Source organism: Polyodon spathula, chromosome 2, assembly GCF_017654505.1.
Source record: "Polyodon spathula isolate WHYD16114869_AA chromosome 2, ASM1765450v1, whole genome shotgun sequence".
In the NCBI taxonomy this organism is placed as follows: Eukaryota; Metazoa; Chordata; class Actinopteri; order Acipenseriformes; family Polyodontidae; genus Polyodon; species Polyodon spathula.
Genome location: NC_054535.1, coordinates 64,176,497 through 64,197,134, shown reverse-complemented (window position 1 = coordinate 64,197,134; position 20,638 = coordinate 64,176,497). Strand labels below are relative to the sequence as shown.

General features: G+C 39.0%; 1 protein-coding gene across 1 annotated transcript in view; it reads left to right on the top strand.

Annotated features, from left to right (window-relative positions):
* Window positions 1-6,383, top strand: part of LOC121299106 (transient receptor potential cation channel subfamily M member 3-like) — a 300,327-nt gene extending 293,944 nt beyond the window's left edge. Inside the window, exons 24-25 of the mRNA XM_041226653.1 lie at window positions 1,757-1,889; window positions 2,481-6,383. Coding sequence (XP_041082587.1) covers window positions 1,757-1,889; window positions 2,481-3,897 — 1,550 coding nt within the window. The 3' untranslated portion in view covers window positions 3,898-6,383. The remainder of the gene's footprint in view (window positions 1-1,756; window positions 1,890-2,480) is intronic.
* The last annotated feature ends 14,255 nt before the right edge of the window (window positions 6,384-20,638 follow it).

The following is a 20,638-nucleotide window of genomic DNA, read 5'->3' as shown; positions in this document are numbered from 1 at the left end:
TTGTTTTATGTGTTAGATGTCTATGTAGAGTGGTTTGCAGAAGTATTCACCCCCCTGCAAAGTTTTCACATTTTGTTGGCACCTGAGCATACTCTACAATGCTTTCAAATTAGACTTTACATGTAGAATCTACACAAACTACTCCATATTGATAAAATTAAAAAATGCATATAGAATATAAATATCAAATTTACAGAGAAAAACTCACATAGTGATCCAAAAAAGCAACCATGAAGACCAAGGAGCTTTCGAAACAAGTCAGGGATAAAGAAGTAGAGAGGCACAGAGCAGGAGAAGGGTACAAGAAAATTTCACAGTGACGTTCATCATTAAGAAATGGAAGATGCATCATACCACCTAGACACTACTCCAGTCAGGTCGCCCTACCAAACTGAGTAGTCAGGCAAGCAGGAAACTTGTTTGGGATGTAACGCTGAAGAAGGTCACACAAGAAAGAGATCTGCAAAGTTCTGTGTCTGAGATGGGAGTCAATGTTCACACATCAACAATAAGCCGGTTCCTACACAAAGCTGGCCTGTAAGGACGGGGGGGGGGGGCAAGAAAGAAGCTATTGCTCAAAAAGCCTCATCTTAAAGCACATATGGAGTTTGCGAAAAAGCATGTAGATGATACTGTAGACATGTGGGAAAAGGTTTTGTGGTCAGACAAGACAAAAATTAAAATTTTCGGTCTAAATTCCAAGCGTTATGTCTGGCGCAAGCCCAACACTGCACATCACTCAGTCAACACCATCCTAACTGTCAAGCATGGTGGTGGCAGCATCATGTTATCGGGATGCTTCTCTTCAGCAGGGACTGGGAAGCTTGTCAGGACAGAGGGGAGAATGGATGGTGCAAAGTACAGGCGAATCCTTGATGAAAACTTGTTTGAGTTAGCCAAGATTGAAACTGGGGAGAAAATTTACATTTCAGAAGGACAATAACCCAAAGCACAAAGCCAAAGCTACACTGGAGTGGTTAAACAAGAAGAGAATTAATATTCTTGAGTGGCCCAGTCAAAGTCCTGACTTGAATCCAATCGAAAATTTATGGCAAGACTTGAAGATTGCAGTCCATCGACGATCCCCAACAAACTTATCAGAACTGAAGCTAGTAGAAACCTGTCCAAAAATGTGCTTTTACCAAGTACTGACTTAAGGGGCTGAATACTTATGCAACCAGTAAATTTAATTTTGTACAAATCTTTGCAAGTTTTACTGACATTTAACCTTCCTCATATAACAGTGTTCAGTTTAACCACTACAGCTTTGAATTAAAAAAAAAAAATGCTTGAAAACTGTGCATACAATATTTGTAATTGAACAAAATGTGATATTATTTGTAGGGGGTGAACACTTCTGCAAGCCACTGTATATGTGTATAATGTATCTAAAATGTGGTCCTACTTGGGAATGTTTGCTGTAATTGTAGATCAGTTTTCTTATAAAAAAAACTAAGAGTTACACCACAAATAAAATATATACATACCAAACCAAAAACTTCCTAGATATACAGAGAAGACTACAATCTAAATGGAGGGATGTACTTTCCATTGCATATAAATATCATTTTTTAAAATCAGCCTTCAAGGGGAAAAATAATGGACATTAAACACAAAAAACTGCTCTTACCATCAAGTAAAACATATTTTTTTGAGTTTAATACATTTTAGGATGGCAGTATTAAGATCCACCACTGTTTACATAAATAAACCCATGGACCTCTTAGGACTTTTGGATTTCTTTTGTTTTAAACAGAACTGTTCATCACAGAGGACGAACTCAAGAAGGTGCATGACTTTGAAGAGCTGTGTATTGAGGAGTACTTCAGAGAAAAGGATGACCAGTTTAACTCTTCAAATGATGAAAGAATCAGAGTCACATCTGAGAGGTTTGTTTGCAGAACAGTATTTTCAGTATAATAACATACAAATACAGTAATTCAGTGGCAAGTTTATTAATGTTTTGATGTATTGTTGTTTACTGTATATAAAAAAATGGTCTTTAATATAATATGGCATAGCCAATATACTATAGCCAATGCGACACTCCCTTGGAATCCCCAGGGAAGACCGGCAACTTCGCACAGCCAGGACGCAAACCTGCGCTGTGTGATTCACCCAGCACGCCATGTGGCTGTGCTTTTACCAGGTGAGCCACAGGACCCCTATGGTTAGACTTTTTGTAGCCATGTTCCAAACTGCAAGAAGACAGTGGGGAGACAAGAGCAAAGTAACCTACAAAGTCTTATTTTATGAATTAGCCAACCATTAGTACTGGAGAAAGACTATGGACAGCAAAGGTTTACATTTTGTTTTTGTAATTCACTTTACATTTTTACATTTTTATTTTTTGATGTTTGGTTTCCTATTTTTAGCAATGTGTCCTGCAGTTTTTTGTTTTTTTTCCCCCAGCTCAGAAAGGAAGCAATGCTGAATATTTTGTCCTTGTGTGGGTTTTATTATTTTTGTATTTTGTTTAGAGTTGAGAACATGGCCATGCGTTTGGAAGAGGTCAATGAACGTGAACACTTCATGAAGGCCTCCCTTCAGATGGTGGACACACGGCTCGCTCAGATGGAGGAGATAATTGGGCGCATGGCAACAGCCCTGGAAAAAGTGGCTGGTGTTGAAAGAGGTGAAATCAACCAGACAAGGTCTAGAACTTCCTCAGATTGCACTGACACAGCCTACATTATCAGACAGAGCAGCTTCAACAGCCAAGAAGGGAATTCTTACAAAATCCAGGAAGCCATTGAACAAGCCGGAGAGGAATCCATGTCTCCCACCTCACCCACTATCATGCCTCGCATAAGAAGCCACTCGTTCTATGCTGTGGGCACTATAGACATGAGCCCAGTGGAGAAAATAGGGTGTTTTAAAGAGAAAGCCTTAAGCTTACACAGAGCTAACAGCTCACAGTCGGTAGCTGCTCAGAAAGAGCCAAGGCAGATACCACTGCCTATAAAAACGCTGTCTGTCACCCATGACTCCAAAAGGCCTTCTTGTATAGACATTTATGTCTCATCTTCGGAGGAGTCCCACCCCACACAAGAAACCAAGGATGGTGCATTGAAGGTCTCAGTTAATAGGGACCCATCTTTTCACTCAGAAATCATGGCTGCGGTTTTGGGTAGTCAAAGTTACAGCACAGCAGCTGACAAATGCTCTGAAGGGACTGGGATCTTTGAAGATAGTGCTGTGTTGGACCTTTCAGTGTGCCTGTCTGGCACTTCCGATGTCACAGACAGTCAGCAGCAGTGGGACTTAGATCCGCCCCAACACCTAGAGCGGTCGAAAAGTAGCCGGTATCTTTCTGCATCTCCACTATACCTTGAAGACATGTCAATGGTGAAATCCCACAGTTTAATGTTCACTCCTACCAGAGGGTATTACAGTGGCATTAGCGTTCAGATCAAAGCAGCAGAGTACACCAGTATTACTGACTGTATAGACACTCGATGTGTCTCTACTTCTCAGAGCTGTGCAGAGCGCTCTTCCTCCCCTGGTGGGTCTTTCTGTGAGAAACCTGAAGATATGGGTATTTCTCACCCAGAGAGGGAAGCAGAGTTAACTCATCCAGGTTCAGACACTGAGGACACTGAAAGTGACTCCAAGAAAAGGATTCTATTGGGCTGCCAGGGAACTTCTGTAATCGGGACCCTGTCCAGGCTGGAGCGAGTAAATAGCTGCTCAATAGAAGATCCACACCAGATGAACACACACACAAAGAAAAGCGTTTCTATAAGCGATAATCTGGACCAGCAAAGAAACTCCCGAAATCCCTTACTGAGGAGCAAGTCAGCAAAGCCAGAAGGGAAGACAGAAAGCTTGTCAATGAAAAAGATGACAAAGATGTCAGCTTTCCATAGTTTTGACAGTAGGCAGAATTTTACATAAAAAATTGTAGCGTGCTTCCTTACATGCTACTAAGCTCTCCAGTTCTGCACTATGGGATAAAATAAGTTAATATCCACCCTTTCCGTGTATTAGCTTGATGTGGATTAGTGGTACTATTAAAGTATGGATGGGCAAATTCCCAATGTATGTATGTATTTTTTTTTTTTTTTTCAAATGTATTATCTCAAAGGGTATAAAACTACTCAAAGGGCCAAAATTATAATACGTTCACTTTGGGCCTGTTTGGAATCGAGAAATCCCTTCATAGTAGTATGATTCATCTTACTATTGTTTTTCCTTTCACAAAGGCAGCATTTCCAAAAAGAAAAATATTCCTTGCCCTTTCTGACATCACCTGACACCAAAGTAATGATCAATATCTTAATGTTATCCTGAATTGGTTTTATTGTGGCTCCCTGTAGGTGGGGAATCCCTAGCTTGCAGATACCACATGTTGATAATTACAGATATAACTAATGTATTGTTCTTGTTGTTTAATGCACTTTGTATTATTTTCTATTTCAATCATCACATCCTGGAATAATTTAAAACTTACAGTTTAAAGCACCCCTGTAGTCTTAGAAGAGCTCTCGGAATCTCTAGTTCAAGTGCATCAGGTATATCAAATTTTAACAGGCAGCCTCTTCTATAACTCTCTAAGGACTTTAGAGCAATTTTCTATTGGTATTACTTGATGCACCTGATGTAATCTGAATATAGACATGATTCTAAGAGCGCTATCAAGGCCACATGAATAATTCTGTGTTTCAAAAAAGTCACCAGCTTGTTATGACTGCAACAGAAAATTATACAAAATTAATCTAAGCAAGACGGCCAATTAGTTATTTAAAATATTATGAAATCACTGTTAATTAAAATAAGAGCATATAATAAATATTTTATTATTTTTAAACCAAACAAAGCACTTTTGAGACCAGACCTCCTGTTGTTGTATTTTAGCCCCTCTATAGTGCTTTTAACTGTAAGCATGAAACATGTTTGAATTGTTTTACTGGTATATATGTACAAATTAAAGTAACTTATCTGGTACAGAAGTGTTTGATTTTAACCATTTGCCCATCTTTACTTTAAAACTACACTGAACATACACATATTAATTTACAAACCCTGTTACATTCAGGAGTCACTAACCTACAGTTTTACAGAGTCCCATATCTGCTGAATATTAAACATCTCTGAACCTCTAGACACATAAATAATGACAGCACTGATCATTTATTTCAAGATACATAATGGCAGCAGCAGGGTTCTATTTGTGATATTTCATTCCTGCCACAAGCTGCAGAGTTTCTTTATAATCCTCTATTAATAAACCCACTATACTCACTCATCCCACATAAAATCTAATTCAAGCCAGTACTCAGTTGGAATTTGGAACAATATAATTCCATACAATTCTATATATCTGCATGTCCTACTGGGTAATACACTTTCAGAGTTTATAATTTTGATCAGGCTGCTAAAAAACAAAAACACTCTTGCCCCCATGGTCAAAATGTGAATGTAGCGCAATCAAACATGTATTTAATGACCACAACTGTTTTTAAAAAATACATATTTAAATAGATTCAATAAAACATGGGGAAAAGGGGAACTAGCTGCCCCACACATTCAATAGTGAGCATACTGACAATATGATTAAATCTACAGCAAAAAGTAACAGTGAAAACAAGCCTACACACTCTTTTTTCAATTTCAATAAACATTGCATTGACGATAGAAATCTTTTTTGGAACAATAAAAGTGACCAAATATCTAATACAGCGCTTACAATAAAATGCTTAAGATTATTATGTTGCAGCAGTGACAGACCAAATTTAGGACCGAAAAGCAGTATTTTTTTTCTAAGCATTTTAATATTTGTCAAAAGCAAAGAATGCTTAAAAGAGTGCAAATGGGGTTTGGGGTTTGGGCATTGAGAGTGCTTTCTGAGGATGCTTATAAATATTTTTTATTCTTTCACAAGAAACCTTTGAACTACAAAAAGTATGTTTTAAAAAATGAATTAAAGACTGCCTGGTCCCCATGACGGGGTACGTTTGTCATCAAGGAAAGCTGGCCTAACTTGGCCAGGGGGATGTTTTTTTTTATTTTTTTTTATTTGGCAAAACAAAATTTAAAGCATGACTTAATATATCAGGAGTGCAAATTTGGCACTATAGCACTACGGTCAGGGTTCCTATAGCACCAGCAACATTAAATTCTGGCGCCAGTAGACATTGGGTCTGGACTACTTACATGACACGGGAGAGGAGGTTTGTGTCGTGTGTGAAGTTTACCTGCAATAACTGGTTGCAAACATGTCTCAACAGTGCACTTTTACCCCTTATTACTCGTTGAAGAGTGGTGGGGAGGGGGACTTGATTAGGGCAAGGTTAGTAATTTCACACCAGTAGGTTCTTTGGTGCAAAACTTTCGAAACAGTTTAGCACTAATTTTCAAAACAATATTAAGTAAAGATTTAACATGGGATTAGTAAGCAATTTCAGTATCACATTGTCATTAATGAAAATACATGTATTTGTTATTTCTTTGTGAGTTAGCGTAACATTCCACATTATAGTTGCACACAACTAAGTTACAGTACTTGTATTTCTAAAAAGTGCAAAAAATAAAAATCTTGGTCTCGCAGTTTTTAGCAGTTTTAAGCACTGAGTAGAACACATCTTGCAACAGCAAAGTTCCAACATTCCATACGATTTTCTAGCAAAAGTGTTTTAATCTATCTAAAATTCATGTTCATTTTTAAATAGCAGATAGATGTATATAACTGGCTGGTATTTTTTTTTTCAAGAGAAAAATGGAGTACAATTTGTGTTTTTTCTGCATGGTCTTCCAAACTTATTGTTGGGGAAGAGTGGTTCTGTTACTTATTCCTGCCCACATTAACTGTTTCCCCAAAACTTTGGACCCGGTATTAGTTTAGGCAAAACACTCTTCCCCACAAACCTAAATTAAACACCAAGCAATCACCTCCTCTCCCTTATCCCAAGCCCAGCTGAATCCTCTGTGTGGACATGCAATACAGAACCACTGTAAATGTATCTCTGGGTTGCTTATGATTTTGAATAAAACAAATTCGACTTTGTGGGAAAAATATGTCTACCCTTTGTAAGGAGCCTTGTCTGATTTATGTATTGTGCCCTTTGTACCTCCTTTGTCTACTGCATATGCAAACTGTCTCCTAGGGCTGCAAAAACTAGTAGATTATTTAATAGAGCCCTGTACGAGTTTACACAACATTGCGAGTTCGGCGACAGTAAAAATTAACATATACGGGACAGAATCGTTGTGGGGATATTAGACAAAGAACTTTCCAGAAAGCTGCAGTTAATGAGTGAATTGACATTAGAACAGACTGTACAGATGGTGCGGCAGTCAGAAGAGGTTACCTTGCAAGTTAGTCAGCAAGAGGGCACTGCAGGCTTAGTACAAGAAATAGCATGTAAAACCTTCACAAGAGGAAGAGGTAAATGGCAGCACGCTAAAACTCTTAAACCAGAGTATACTGAAAAAAATGCAGTAGATGTGGCAAAAAATGGAAGAAAAACCAGGAAGTCTGCCCAGCAAGTAAAACAGTGTGTAGAAAACGCCAGAAAATGGGACACTGGGAGCTTGTTTGCCATAGCAAAGTAGTGAGAGAAATTATAGAAGAAGCAGAGGGCAGTCTATATTTCCTGGGTTCAGTCCACAGTGCTACGAATGGTGAAGACTAGTGGGCTGTGGAAATACAAATCGGAAACACCCCAGTAAATTGATATAGGAGCAGGCGCTACGGTGATGAGTGAAGAGACCTTCACCAAACTCTCAGCAAGTCAAAAATTGCAACAAATAAAGATTGTGCTGACTAGCACAGGATGTCAATTTAATTGTTTAGGGTAGTTTCAAGCAAGCACTATATATAAAAACAAACCCTACTCCTTCCAAGTGTTTGTAATTTGTGGACAGTGTAAATAATCTATTAAGTCGTTCCATAGCAGCTGAAATGGGATTGGTGAGACGTGTAGAAAAAGTTTGTGGGGTGTTTGGGGAGAACGACATGCTTTCAACTGAACCGGTTAAAATCTCCTTGAAAGAAGGTGCACAACCCTACGCAGTCTACACAGCCCGCAGAGTGCCTATACCCTTGGAAGAAAATGGCATAATTGAGAAAATAAGTGAACCAGCAGAGTGGTGTGCCCCCATGGTGCCAATTATGAAAAAGAATGGAAAGGTCTGCATTTGTGTGGATCTCAAAAAGCTAAACAAAGCAGTCCAGAGGGAGAGGTTTATATTACCTACCTTAGTAGAGATAATTTCCAAGCCGTCAGGAGCGGCAGTCTTCTCTTCATTGGATGCCGCTAGCAGATTTTGGCAAGTTCCCCTGCACTGTGATAATAGTAGATTGTCACAAAGACGGCTGCAGTGGGTGATGTCAGATCAGGAAATAAACAACAGAGGTGGAGTTTGGTGAAGCTGAATGATTGGTCTCGCTCAGCATTTAATAATAAACAGACAGACAAAAAATAAAAGGTTGTAAGACAAACAAGACACAGGACACAGCACTCGTAGCCAAAACAAAGACAAACAAAACAGACTATACAGACAAGACATGGTGAGATTCTATTATTATCTATTACAATTACCTCTTTAACTATTACTATTATTATTTCCAGGGTTGAGGCGTAGGACAAAAACTATTACTATTACCCCCCCCCCCCCCCCCCCCCCCCCCCCCCCCCCCCCCCCCCCCCCCCCCCCCCCCCGACCCAATTACCCCCCCCCATCCCCCACCCCCCCCCCCCCACCCCCCCCCCCCCCCCCCCCCCCCCCCCCCCCCCCGAGTGAGTGAAAACATGCTGCTTTTATGCAGCTGTACCGAGACTCGATTGCTAATCAATCATTCAATTGGAGTCGCGGTACAACTGCACGTGAAATTCCCTGTGCTTGCATTTTATTACGTTTTACCTGCATGTGAATTGCTGTGCAATCCTCGTGACTAAATACAAATATACATTTTAAACAAACTCATGTTCCACAGTCCTATTTATATCCCGTGTACCAGTGACTATACACCAACATTAACACACAACACGCAACATACAACACAAAATACACACAGGGGCGGGGCAATTTGCCACATAGACTGACTACATTTATAACCCCCTTTGGGAGATACTGCTTCCGCCGCTTGCCCTTTGGCATTACAAGTGCTCCAGATCTCTTTCAGAGGAAAATGACTGAGACACTACATGGCTTACAGGGAGTTGCTGTATACTGTACATGGATGACATTCTCATTTATGGAAGCTCTATAGAAGAACATGACAAAAGACTGGACAGAGCCTTACAAGTCATTGAGTCGGCAGGACTGAAACTGAATCGGGAGAAGTGTGTGCTGAGTAAATGACAGCTTCGTTTTCTGGGACACCTGATTGATGAGAAAGGGGACACAGAGAAGGTCAAGGCAATAGCAGAGTTGCCTCCACCAGAAAGCGTTCAGGAGCTGAAACGAGTTCTCTGCATGATTAACTACTTGGACATGTATATTCCCAACCTAGCAACTGTTGGTCAGCCGCTCTATGAACTCTTGTAATCGGATACAGTATGGACCTGGGATCATGCACAAGAACAGGCCTTCCAACATCTAAAACAGCAGTTAATCACCTCGCCAGTGCTAACATTCTATGATGTGACAAAGCCCACAGCTGTGTACGTTAGCAGCATAGAGAGGACTGGAAACCAGTAGCGTATTGTTCCAGACAATTTATAGAAGCTGAGACCAGGTACGCTCAAATTGAGAAAGAATGCCTTGCAAGTGTGTGGGCATATGAGAGGTTTGATAAATACCTCTATGGCTAAGTTAGTGACTGATCACAAGCCTCATGTGCCATTTATAAATAGTACAGATCTGGACAACGTTCGTTCAGATGTGAAAGACTGATCATGCGCTTAACGCGTTTCAAGCATACAGCAGAGTATGCACCTGGAACGACACTGGTTGTTGCAGACGCCTTATCCAGAAACCCAGTGAGTGACTCGGAACATGTCGACACCCATGAAGATGTTGAAGCCCCCGTTGCAGCAGTAGTAAGCAGCTTGCCTGCTTCACCACAGAAGCTTGAGTGCACACGAGCAGCTATAGCAGCAGCTGGCCAGTTACAGACAGTTCTACAGTTCATAAAGAAGAGATGGCCTGAATACATAGAGAAAATTCCAATTGATGCAAGAGCTTACTTTCCTGTGAGAAATCAGCTGTCTTGAGATCAATGGCCTCATCACAAAAGGAAACCGCATTGTCATTCCATCAGACCTGAGAAAAGAAATTCTAGAAAGAATACATGATGGACATCAAGGCTTGACTAAATGTAGAGAGAGCCCACACGTCAGTTTGGTGGCGGAACATGACAATAGAAACAAGGAACAAAGTGCAAGCATGTGAATTCTGTTGTGAAACAAAGAGAATTCAGAAGAGTCACTCATTTCCATAGAGCCGCCAGAGAGACCCTGGAAGAGGATTGCATTCGACCTCTGTGAAAACAACAGACAATTCTACTTAATAGTCACTGACTACTTCTCAAGATTCCTTGAAATACTGCACTTACCAACCACCCACCACCAGTGGGCAAGTTGTGGTAAAATTAAAGGCCATCTTTGCACCTTTTGGCATCCCAGAAGAAGTTCTGACAGACAACGGTCCACAATCTGAATTTAGAGAGTTTGAAACACAGTTTGAGTTCAAACACATTACGTCCAGCTCACATTATCCACAGAGTAACGGTCAAGCTGACAAAGCAGTGCAAACAGCGAAGAGGATCCTGCAACAAAAAGATCCACTGCTTGTGTTGATGAGCTACAGGTCTACACCATCCACTGTGACAGGGGTCAGCCCTGGAGAGCTTCTGATGGGACGGAAAATTAAGACAACGCTGCCAACCCTAGTGACAAACCTTCACCCCAGATGGACAAATTTGAAGGAAGTCTGACATAGAGATGCTAAAGCCAAACAAAACCAAGCATTCTTCTTCAATCGTTGCCATGCAGCAAGACACCTATCTCCACTGAAGTCTGGGGATGCTGTTCGCATGAAGTTGGATGGACAGAAGACCTGGACGACACCAGCTGTTGTTATTGGATGCAGCTTCACACCACGATCTTACATGATCAAAACATTATAAGGAGCCCAGTTCTGACGTAACCGTCGTCACCTACAGCGGTTGTCAGCGGAATGTTCGCCTCACCTCCCAGTTCCAGATTATGACAACCCTGTCGAGAGTCTACAGCCAGGTACACCAGAGCCTGTTCCACCTGGGACTGTTACCCCTAACAAGGTTACCATGACTCCTACATCCCGAGATGGACTTATAGTTACTCAATCTGGCCGTGTAGTTCGACCAGTGATTCGTTTAGATTTTAGGTTTTTTTTAAAAAAGGGAAGATGTCATGTAATTGTTATAATTGTTTACTGTGCCTTTAACAGTACGTAACTAGTAGTGGAAGTGAGCTAGCTAAAGGTCGGAGGTTATGAAGAACGTAAGGGGAACACATGTTAAAACTGCAGTAGCGGTAATATTGCCTTGAGTTATCTAAATAAAATACAGTTAACTTGACTTGGTGTCTCACGTCAACTCATTAACATGACAGATAGAGCTATGAGGATATACAGTAATCCTTGATTTGTAGCAGCTGTATAACCTCGAATCATAATAATAAAATAATGCAATTAATTATATATATATATATATATATATATAGATATATATATATATATATATATATATATATATATATATATATATACACACACACACACCCACACACACATAAAACAGAAAATAACTGACTGCATAAGTATTCACGCCCTTTGCTATGACACACCTAAATAAGCTCTGGTGCAACCAATTGTCTTTAGAAGTCACATAATTAGTTGAATGGAGTCCACCCGTGTGCAATTAAGGTGTTTCACATGATTTCAGGTTAAATACACCTGTCTCTGGGAGGTCCCACAGTTGGTTAGTACATTTCCTAACAAAAACTACATCATGAAGACAAAGGAACATTCAAAGCAAATCCGGAATAAGGTTCTTCAAAAGCACCAATCATCGGGTAGGATATAAGAACATTTCCAAGGCCTTGAATATCCCCCGGAGCACAGTAAAGTCCATTATTAAGAAATGGGCAGCATATGGCACTAGGGACGAAACGACTTTTCAATGTTACAATATGTCGTGATTGCGAATATTCGTGATAATTGTATTGTTAACATTTTATAATTATTCATTAATCGTAGATATAATTACATACTCACTAAGGTTGTATTCCTGGCAAACAGCCTGTAAATGAATTGTGCACATTGAAAAAAAACTTACTATATATAGCTTCCGCTGGATAGGAGTTTGACAATGAACTGTTATATAATGAATGTTTAGAATATTTAATAACGTTAACAATAAATAAATAAATGATCGGTGATGTTAAACATAATTTTGAAGTAAGGATCAGCTATTCGTGGGTATTCAGTGTGTGTTAAGTAAATCCATTTATTATTATTATTATTACACTATGTAACACAATTTTTGTTCCTGGGTAGTAAGTGTTATTTCCTAATTGCTTATGCCTCAAAAGTATAGAAAATGGCTATTATTCCCCACAAACTTTGCTTTTGTGACCAGGACAGTGATATTTCAAAATATAAATACAGTATAATCGTAAATCTCGAAAAACTACTCACTTCTAAATCTTTAGTAGTCCTTTTTTTATTACTTTAGTATAAATGCATGTTAATTTGGATTCATATGTTGTTTTTTTCTGACTTTATGTGAACCAAAAGACACACATTTGCCCGTTTTCCCATTGGAAATAGTGATATTTTGAAATATCACTGTCCTGGTCACAAAAGCAAAGTTTGTGGGGAATAATAGCCATTTTCTATACTTTTGAGGCATAAGCAATTAGGAAAAAACACTTACTACCCAGGAACAAAAAAAAAAAAAAAAAAATTTGTTACACAGTGTTATTATTATTATTATTATTATTATTATTATTATTATTATTATTATTATTATTATTATTGTTTTGTTTTACGCCTGGATTTCCGCGTTGTGTTTCACAGATAGTGAAGGTTAGGAGGTACACTATTAAGCAAATGCTATGCGTGATGATGCAGCTGTCGCTAAATTTAAAATAAAACGAACACATTTTTCGTAAACTCGTGTCTAGTTTATATAGTTTATATTCCAAAGTACTGTAATCTGTTTGGAATACATATTTTAGTAAAACTCTTGTAGTATGCTAAACCTGCTAGGCTTGTTGCGAATGTTTTTTGTTTTTTTTGTTTTGTTTTTTTCTCGACGTTTCCCAGGGGTAATTGCCCCACGCATTCAGTTGCTGTGTACACACTTTTATTGAACTGCAATAATATTAAAATGATAACGTACAAAGTATGGTACAATCATCGATATTTACTACAACGATTATATTTTGTATGCCCAGTTAATCGATTGCTATTTTGACGCTTAACTGACAGTCCTACTGTGTACTTTCACTACAAAAACATATATATATATATATATATATATATATATATATATATATATATATATATATATATATATACACACACACATATATATATACAGCTCTAGAAAAAATTAAGCGACCACTGCAAATTTTTCTTAAATCAGCATCTCTACATCCAGTGTCTGTTGAATTCCAACACAGGCACACCTCATTCTGCTGAATGAGGTACTGATTAGGGGATCACCTGAACCAAATCTTATTTAACGAGGAAAAGTATAAAAACCACTCCTGTGGTCATCACTATCCTCTTGCAATAGGACCAGCTGGATGGCAAAACAGTGCTAGTAGTACCTCAAAAGTAATTGGAATCAAAAAATAACTACTGACCATGCCCAAAGAACAAGAACAAGGTCAAGCAGCACACATTGGGGACAACAAAGCTACAGACCGGCAGAGTGCGAAAACGACTCTCCACTGACCGGGATGACCGCCAACTCATTCGAATGTCACTCAGCTACCGCAGGATGACATCAAGTGACCTACAAAAAGAATGGCAAATGGCAGCTGGGGTGAAGTGCACAGCGAGGACGGTTCGAAACAGGCTCCTAGGGGCAGGGCTGAAGTTGTGCAAAGCTAGGAAAAAGCCTTTCATCAATGAGAAGCAAAGAAGAGCCAGGCTGAGGTTTGCAAAAGACCATAAGGATTGGACCGTAGAGGATTGGAGTAAAGTCATCTTCTCTGATGAGTCCAATTTTCAGCTTTCCCCAACACCTGGTCGTCTAATGGTTAGACGGAGACCTGGAGAGGCCTACAAGCCACAGTGTCTCGCACCCACTGTGAAATGTGGTGGTGGATTGGTGATGATCTTGGGGGTGCTTCAGCAAGGCTGTAATCAAGCAGATTTGTCTTTGTAAAGGACGCATGAATCAAACCAAGTACAAGGTTGTCCTGGAAGAAAACTTGCTCCCTTCTGCTCTGACAATGTTCCCCAACTCTGAGGATTGTTTTTTCCAGCAGGACAATGCTCCATGCCACACAGCCAGGTCAGTCAAGGTGTGGTTGGAGGACCACCAGATCAAGACCCTGTCATGGCCAGCCCAATCTCCAGACCTGAACCCCATTGAAAACCTCTGGAATGTGATCAAGAGGAAGATGGATGGTCACAAGCCATCAAACAAAGCCGAGCTGCTTGAATTTTTGCGCCAGGAGTGGCATAAAGTCACCCAACATCAATGTGAAAGACTGGTGGAGAGCATGCCAAGACGCATGAAAGCTGTGATTGCAAATCAGGGTTATTCCACCAAATATTGATTTCTGAACTCTTCCTAAGTTAAAACATTAGTATTGTGTTGTTTAAAAATGAATATGAACTTATTTTCTTTGCATTATTCGAGGTCTGACAACACTTTTTTGTTATTTTGACCAGTTGTCATTTTCTGCAAATAAATGCTCTAAATGACAATATTTTTATTTGGAATTTGGGAGAAATGTTGTCAGTAGTTTATAGAATAAAACAAAAATGTTCATTTTACCCAAACACATACCTATAAATAGTAAAACCAGAGAAACTGATAATTTTGCAGTGGTCTCTTAATTTTATATATATATATATAGCAGGGAAATACAGTACCATAGGATGTACGAATGTGGCAAAAGCACAACGAAAGCAGGAACATGTTCAAACATGCACTTCTGTACTTGCCACCGGTGGAATTAAAAAACACCAGCAGTCAACAAGCAAGGTCACTTTCTAAATGGCCCGTAATCACCTTCTGTATCCAGAGTTATGTTTTATTTAAATTTGATACCAAATTACCCATAGGAATATATATATATATATATATATATATATATATATATATATATATATATATATATATATATATATATATATATACACACACACACTATTGGTCAAAAGTTTTAGAACACCCCCATTTTTCCAGTTTTTATTGAAATTTAAGCATTTCAAGTCCAGTGAATAACCTGAAATGGTACAAAGGTAAACGGTAAACTGCCAGAGGTTAAAAAAAAAAGTCTATGTTACCAAAAACTGAAAAATAATGGACATTTCAGAGTTATACAAAAAGGCCTTTTTCAGGGAACAAGTAATGGGTTAACAACTTACAGCTGTTCTGCAGCAATGGAAGTAAATTAAGCCTTGAAAGTTTATGCTAACAATTCCTACAGGTGTCCAAACTTTGTTGATTACTTACAAACCCTCTGTCTGTATAAAAGCACTGTTGGAATAGATTGTGTTACTACACCCTCTTAAGCATTATATGGACAGTATTGTACTGCAGGAAGTAGTATATTGCTATCATAATGGCAAGAAAAAGGCAATTAACAAAGGAAGACAGACGGACCATTATAACCCTTAAAAGTGTAGGTCTTTCCTTTAGAGAAATTGCAAAGAAAGCCAAGGTGTCACTGAGTACAGTTTCCTACACCTCAAAAGGCACTTGGAAACTGGAGGAAACTGACAAGAAGAGGTGTGGCACACCCAAAGCCACAACAGAATCAGACAAGTTTCTGAGAGTCAACAGCTTGCATGATAGGCGGCTCACAGGACAACAGCTTCAAGCACAGTTTAACACTGGTCGAAGTAAGCAAGTCTAGTTTCAACTGTGTAGAGAAGACTTCGAACTGCAGGTTTGACAGGTCGAGTGGTAGTAAGAAAGCCATTGCTAAGATGGCAAAATAAGAAAAAGAGGCTTACCTGGGCCATGAAGCACCACCAGCGAACTACTGAAGACTGGAAGAAGGTCTTATGGAACTATGAATCAAAATTTGAAATGTTCGGTTCATCGTGCAGGGTTTTTGTACGTTGTCGAGTAGGCGAAAGGATGGTTCCTCGGTGCGTGACACCAACTGTCAAACATGGAGGAGGAAGCATGATGGTCTGGGGCTCTTTTGCTGGATCCAGAATCGACGACTTGCACAGAATGAGTGGCACCCTGAACCAAAACGGCTACCACAGTATTTTGCAGCGCCATGCAATACCCTCTGGTATACGTCTAGTTGGTCAGGGGTTCATCCTACAGCAAGATAATGACCCAAAACATACCTCCAGGCTATGTCAGAACTACTTAGAAGAAAAGAACAAGATGGTAGTCTTCAAATCATGGAATGGCCAGCAGTCTCCAGACTTAAGAACATAAGAAAACCCCACTTAAACCCCATCAAGCTGGTTTGGGATGAACTGGACAGACGGGTGAAAGCAAAACAACATACAAGTGCAACATATTTGTGGTAACTTCTGCAACAGTGTTGGGAAGGACTTTCCGAACAATATTTGATTTCCATTGTAGAAAGAATGCCACAAGTGTGTTCGACTGTTGTAACTGCAAAAGGTGGCTACTTTGAGTCAAAAATTAGTATTAAATTTTGTTAAACAAAACGATTCCATGATTTCTTTTTTAATCTCCAATTGTTTATTTGTTCTTGCTTTAATTTCAGAGTACATTGAGACATTAAACTGCGTAAATTTCAATAAAAACTGGAAAAATGGAGGTATATATATATATATATATATATATATATATATATATATATATATATATATATATATATATATATGTGTGTGTGTGTGTGTGTGTGTGTGTGTGTGTGTGTTGCTTCCCTGCATTTTTTTTTTCAAAATACGCAAACCGAGCTAACAGAGTGATTCTGCTCCAGTTGAACAGAATACCTTAGTGGAGCCTTCAGCTTTGTCTACCACCAAAACAGAGTAGGTAACTCGTTGGCTGTAGATTGTGAGCTACCTTGCTGCAGCATATCACCTGAAGCAAATAAATTACCCATTTTAAAACAACAAACTGCTTGCGTATATGGATCTGGGGAGAAATCACGGTTGAGATTTTTCAATTTTGACCGGTACAAAGATAGATCGTGGCTTGTTCTTTGTGTAAACAGAAAGAAACCTTCAGCACGCTGTGTAGATTTGCTAAAGTCAAGAAACAGAACTTTACGAACTTTTTGATCATCTCCACGTTCACCTGAGCATGTTTAAAGATTTGCTGAAAACATTCAATCAGAAGACAACATCAAGCATAAACAAAGTGACCAAACAGTCCACTATCGTGGATATACAGTGGCTTGTGAAAGTATTGACCCCCCCCCCTTGGCATTTTTCCTATTTTGTTGCCTTACAACCTGGAATTAAAATGGATTTTTTGGGGGTTTGTATCATTTGATTTACACAACATGCCTACCACTTTGAAGACGCAAAATATTTTTTATTGTGAAACAAACAAGAAATAAGACAAAAAAACAGAAAACTTGAGCGTGCATAAGTATTCACCCCACCCCCCCAAAGTCAATACTTTGTAGAGCCACCTTTTGCAGCAATTACAGCTGCAAGTCTCTTGGGGTATGTATTTATAAGCTTGGCACATCTAGCCACTGGGATTTTTGCACATTCTTAAGGCAAAACTGCTCCAGCTCCTTCAAATTGGATGGGTTCCGCTGGTGTACAGCAATCTTTAAGTCATACCGCAGATTCTCAATTGGATTGAGGTCTGGGCTTTGACTAGGCCATTCCAAGACATTTAAATGTTTCCCCTTAAACCACTCGAGTGTTGCTTTAGCAGTATGCTTAGGGTCATTGTCCTGCTGGAAGGTGAACCTCCATCCCAGTCTCAAATCTCTGGAAGACTAAAACAGGTTTCCCTCAAGAATTTCCCTGTATTTAGCGCCATCCATCATTCCTTCAACTCTGACCAGTTTCCCAGTCCCTGTCGATGAAAAACATCCCCACAGCATGAGGCTGCCACCACCATGCTTCACTGTGGGGATGGTGTTCTCGGGGTGATGAGAGGTGTTGGGTTTGCGCCAGACATAGCGTTTTCCTTGATGGCCAAAAATCTCAATTTTAGTCTCATCTGACCAGAGTACCTTCTTCCATGTGGTTCGGGAGTCTCCTACATGCCTTTTGGCGAACACCAAACGTGTTTGCTTATTTTTTTTCTTTAAGCAATGGCTTTTTTCTGGCCACTCTTCTGTAAAGCCCAGCTCTGTGGAGTGTACAGCTTAAAGTGGTCCTATGGACAGATACTACAATCTCCGTTGTGGAGCTTTGCAGCTCCTTCAGGGTTATCTTTGGTCTCTTTGTTGCCTCTTTGATTAATGCCCTCCTTGCCTGGTCCGTGAGTTTTGGTGGGCGGCCCTCTCTTGCCAGGTTTGTTGTGGTGCCATATTCTTTCCCTTTTTTAATAATGGCTTTAATGGTGCTCCGTGGGATGTTCAAAGTTTCGGATATTTTTTTTATAACCCAACCCTGATCTGTGCTTCTCCACAACTTTGTCCCTGACTTGTTTGGAGAGCTCCTTGGTCTTCATGGTGCCGCTTGCTTGGTGGTGCCCCTTGCTTAGTGGTGTTGCAGACTCTGGGGCCTTTCAGAACAGGTGTATATATACTGAGATCATGTTGCAGATCATGTGACACTTAGATTGCACACAGGTGGACTTTATTTAACTAATTATGTGACTTCTGAAGGTAATTAGTTGCACCAGATCTTATTTAGAGGCTTAATAGCAAAGGGGGTGAATACATATGCATGCACAACTTTTCCGTTATTTATTTTTTTGAATTTTTTTAAACAAGTTATTTTTTTCATTTCACTTCACCAATTTGGACTATTTTGTGTATGTCCATTACATGAAATCCAAATAAAAATCAATTTTAATTCCAGGTGGTAAGGCAACAAAATAGGAAAAATGCCAAGGGAGGTCAATACTTTCGCAAGCCACTGTACTTGGAGCTGATACGTGGGAACGGCAACTCCTGGCAGAAGTTTTCTAAACTCATTCGCCTCCATTTGACAATCCCTAGTTCCAATGCAACTGCAGACCAAAGTTTTTCAGCAATGCAAAGAAACCTACCTGAGATCTACTATGACACAAAAGCACATGAGTCATGTAATGTTTCTTCATGTACATAAAGACATTGCTGACGCTTTGGACCTTGTACAAGTTGCCAAGTCATTTTATGGATTTAGTGATGCCAGGAATAGCTTTAGAAAATGGGATTAACTGAATTGGACTGCTGAACATTTAAAACTTTTGTTGCGTATAGTTCCCACTAGTTCTGAATTTTTTTGAGTGTTCTGTAAATACTGAAAATGGCCCTACCTACCGACAAGACAGAAGACTAGCTGACTAAACCACACAGACTTCTACGTTGCTCTAAATTACCTTTACAATAGGTTTAATGCTTAATTTGCTTTGAAAATTACTTTGGTTAAATATAGTATTGTTTTATGTTATTAATACAAAGGGACCTCTGATGTGGACACATGGGTATTGTTTTCAGTTATTAAAAACTATTTTAAAAAGTCCCTTGTATTTCTGCTGCGCATAGAAGTTTGAACTATTCGGCACATGTTTTTCTTCTGTTAAAACAAAACTATGTTTTTGTTATTTTTACAATTAAAAAATGATGACCTCAGAAATTTTACGTTTGGTGCAGTCCTTCCAGCTACCTCGGGCAAAGTTAATAACAGTATTGAAATGTATTTTCTTAAATGATAAAATTAACTAACGACAAAAAAGGAATATGCATAAAGAACATTATACCCATACTGTATTATTCCATACTTACAGGTTGTATAGTACAAAATAATTTATTTTGCAGACTATTTCAAAAAGAATTGAGAATATTTAGCAGTATGTGTGAAAAGTACTTTAAATTTACTGAAATACAGATGCCTCATATTTTTGTAATTATGTATTGTTTCTAAGTACATTTAAATACATAAATAAAATGTGTAAATAAAGCAGAAGGAAAAAAGCTTGCAGTTCCATTTTGACAGACTTAAATAAAGGTATCATGTTTTGTAACTATTAGATGGTAATATAAGGACCATTTCATTAAGATTATTTTTCTTCCACTTGTGTGCCAGTAATTTTTTTCATTCTTGCTAGAATCTTGCTCTTTTTTAAAGTTTGTAGCTTCCTTGTTGCAGACCATATCCCACAGTGGAAAAAAAGACATAACTTGTTATTTTTTTCTTTTTATTCAGTTAACAAAGTAATTTTAAAAATAACCGTTGCTATTGTGATAATTGGTGTATTGTGAAAGAGTGGGCTCTCAACTATTCGTATCGTGGAAATTTACTATCGTTTCATCCCTATATGGTGTAACTGTGAATCTGTCTAGAACAGGCCGTCCTCAAAAGCTGAGTATCCGGGCGAGAAGGGCACTAGTCAGGGAGGCCACCAAGA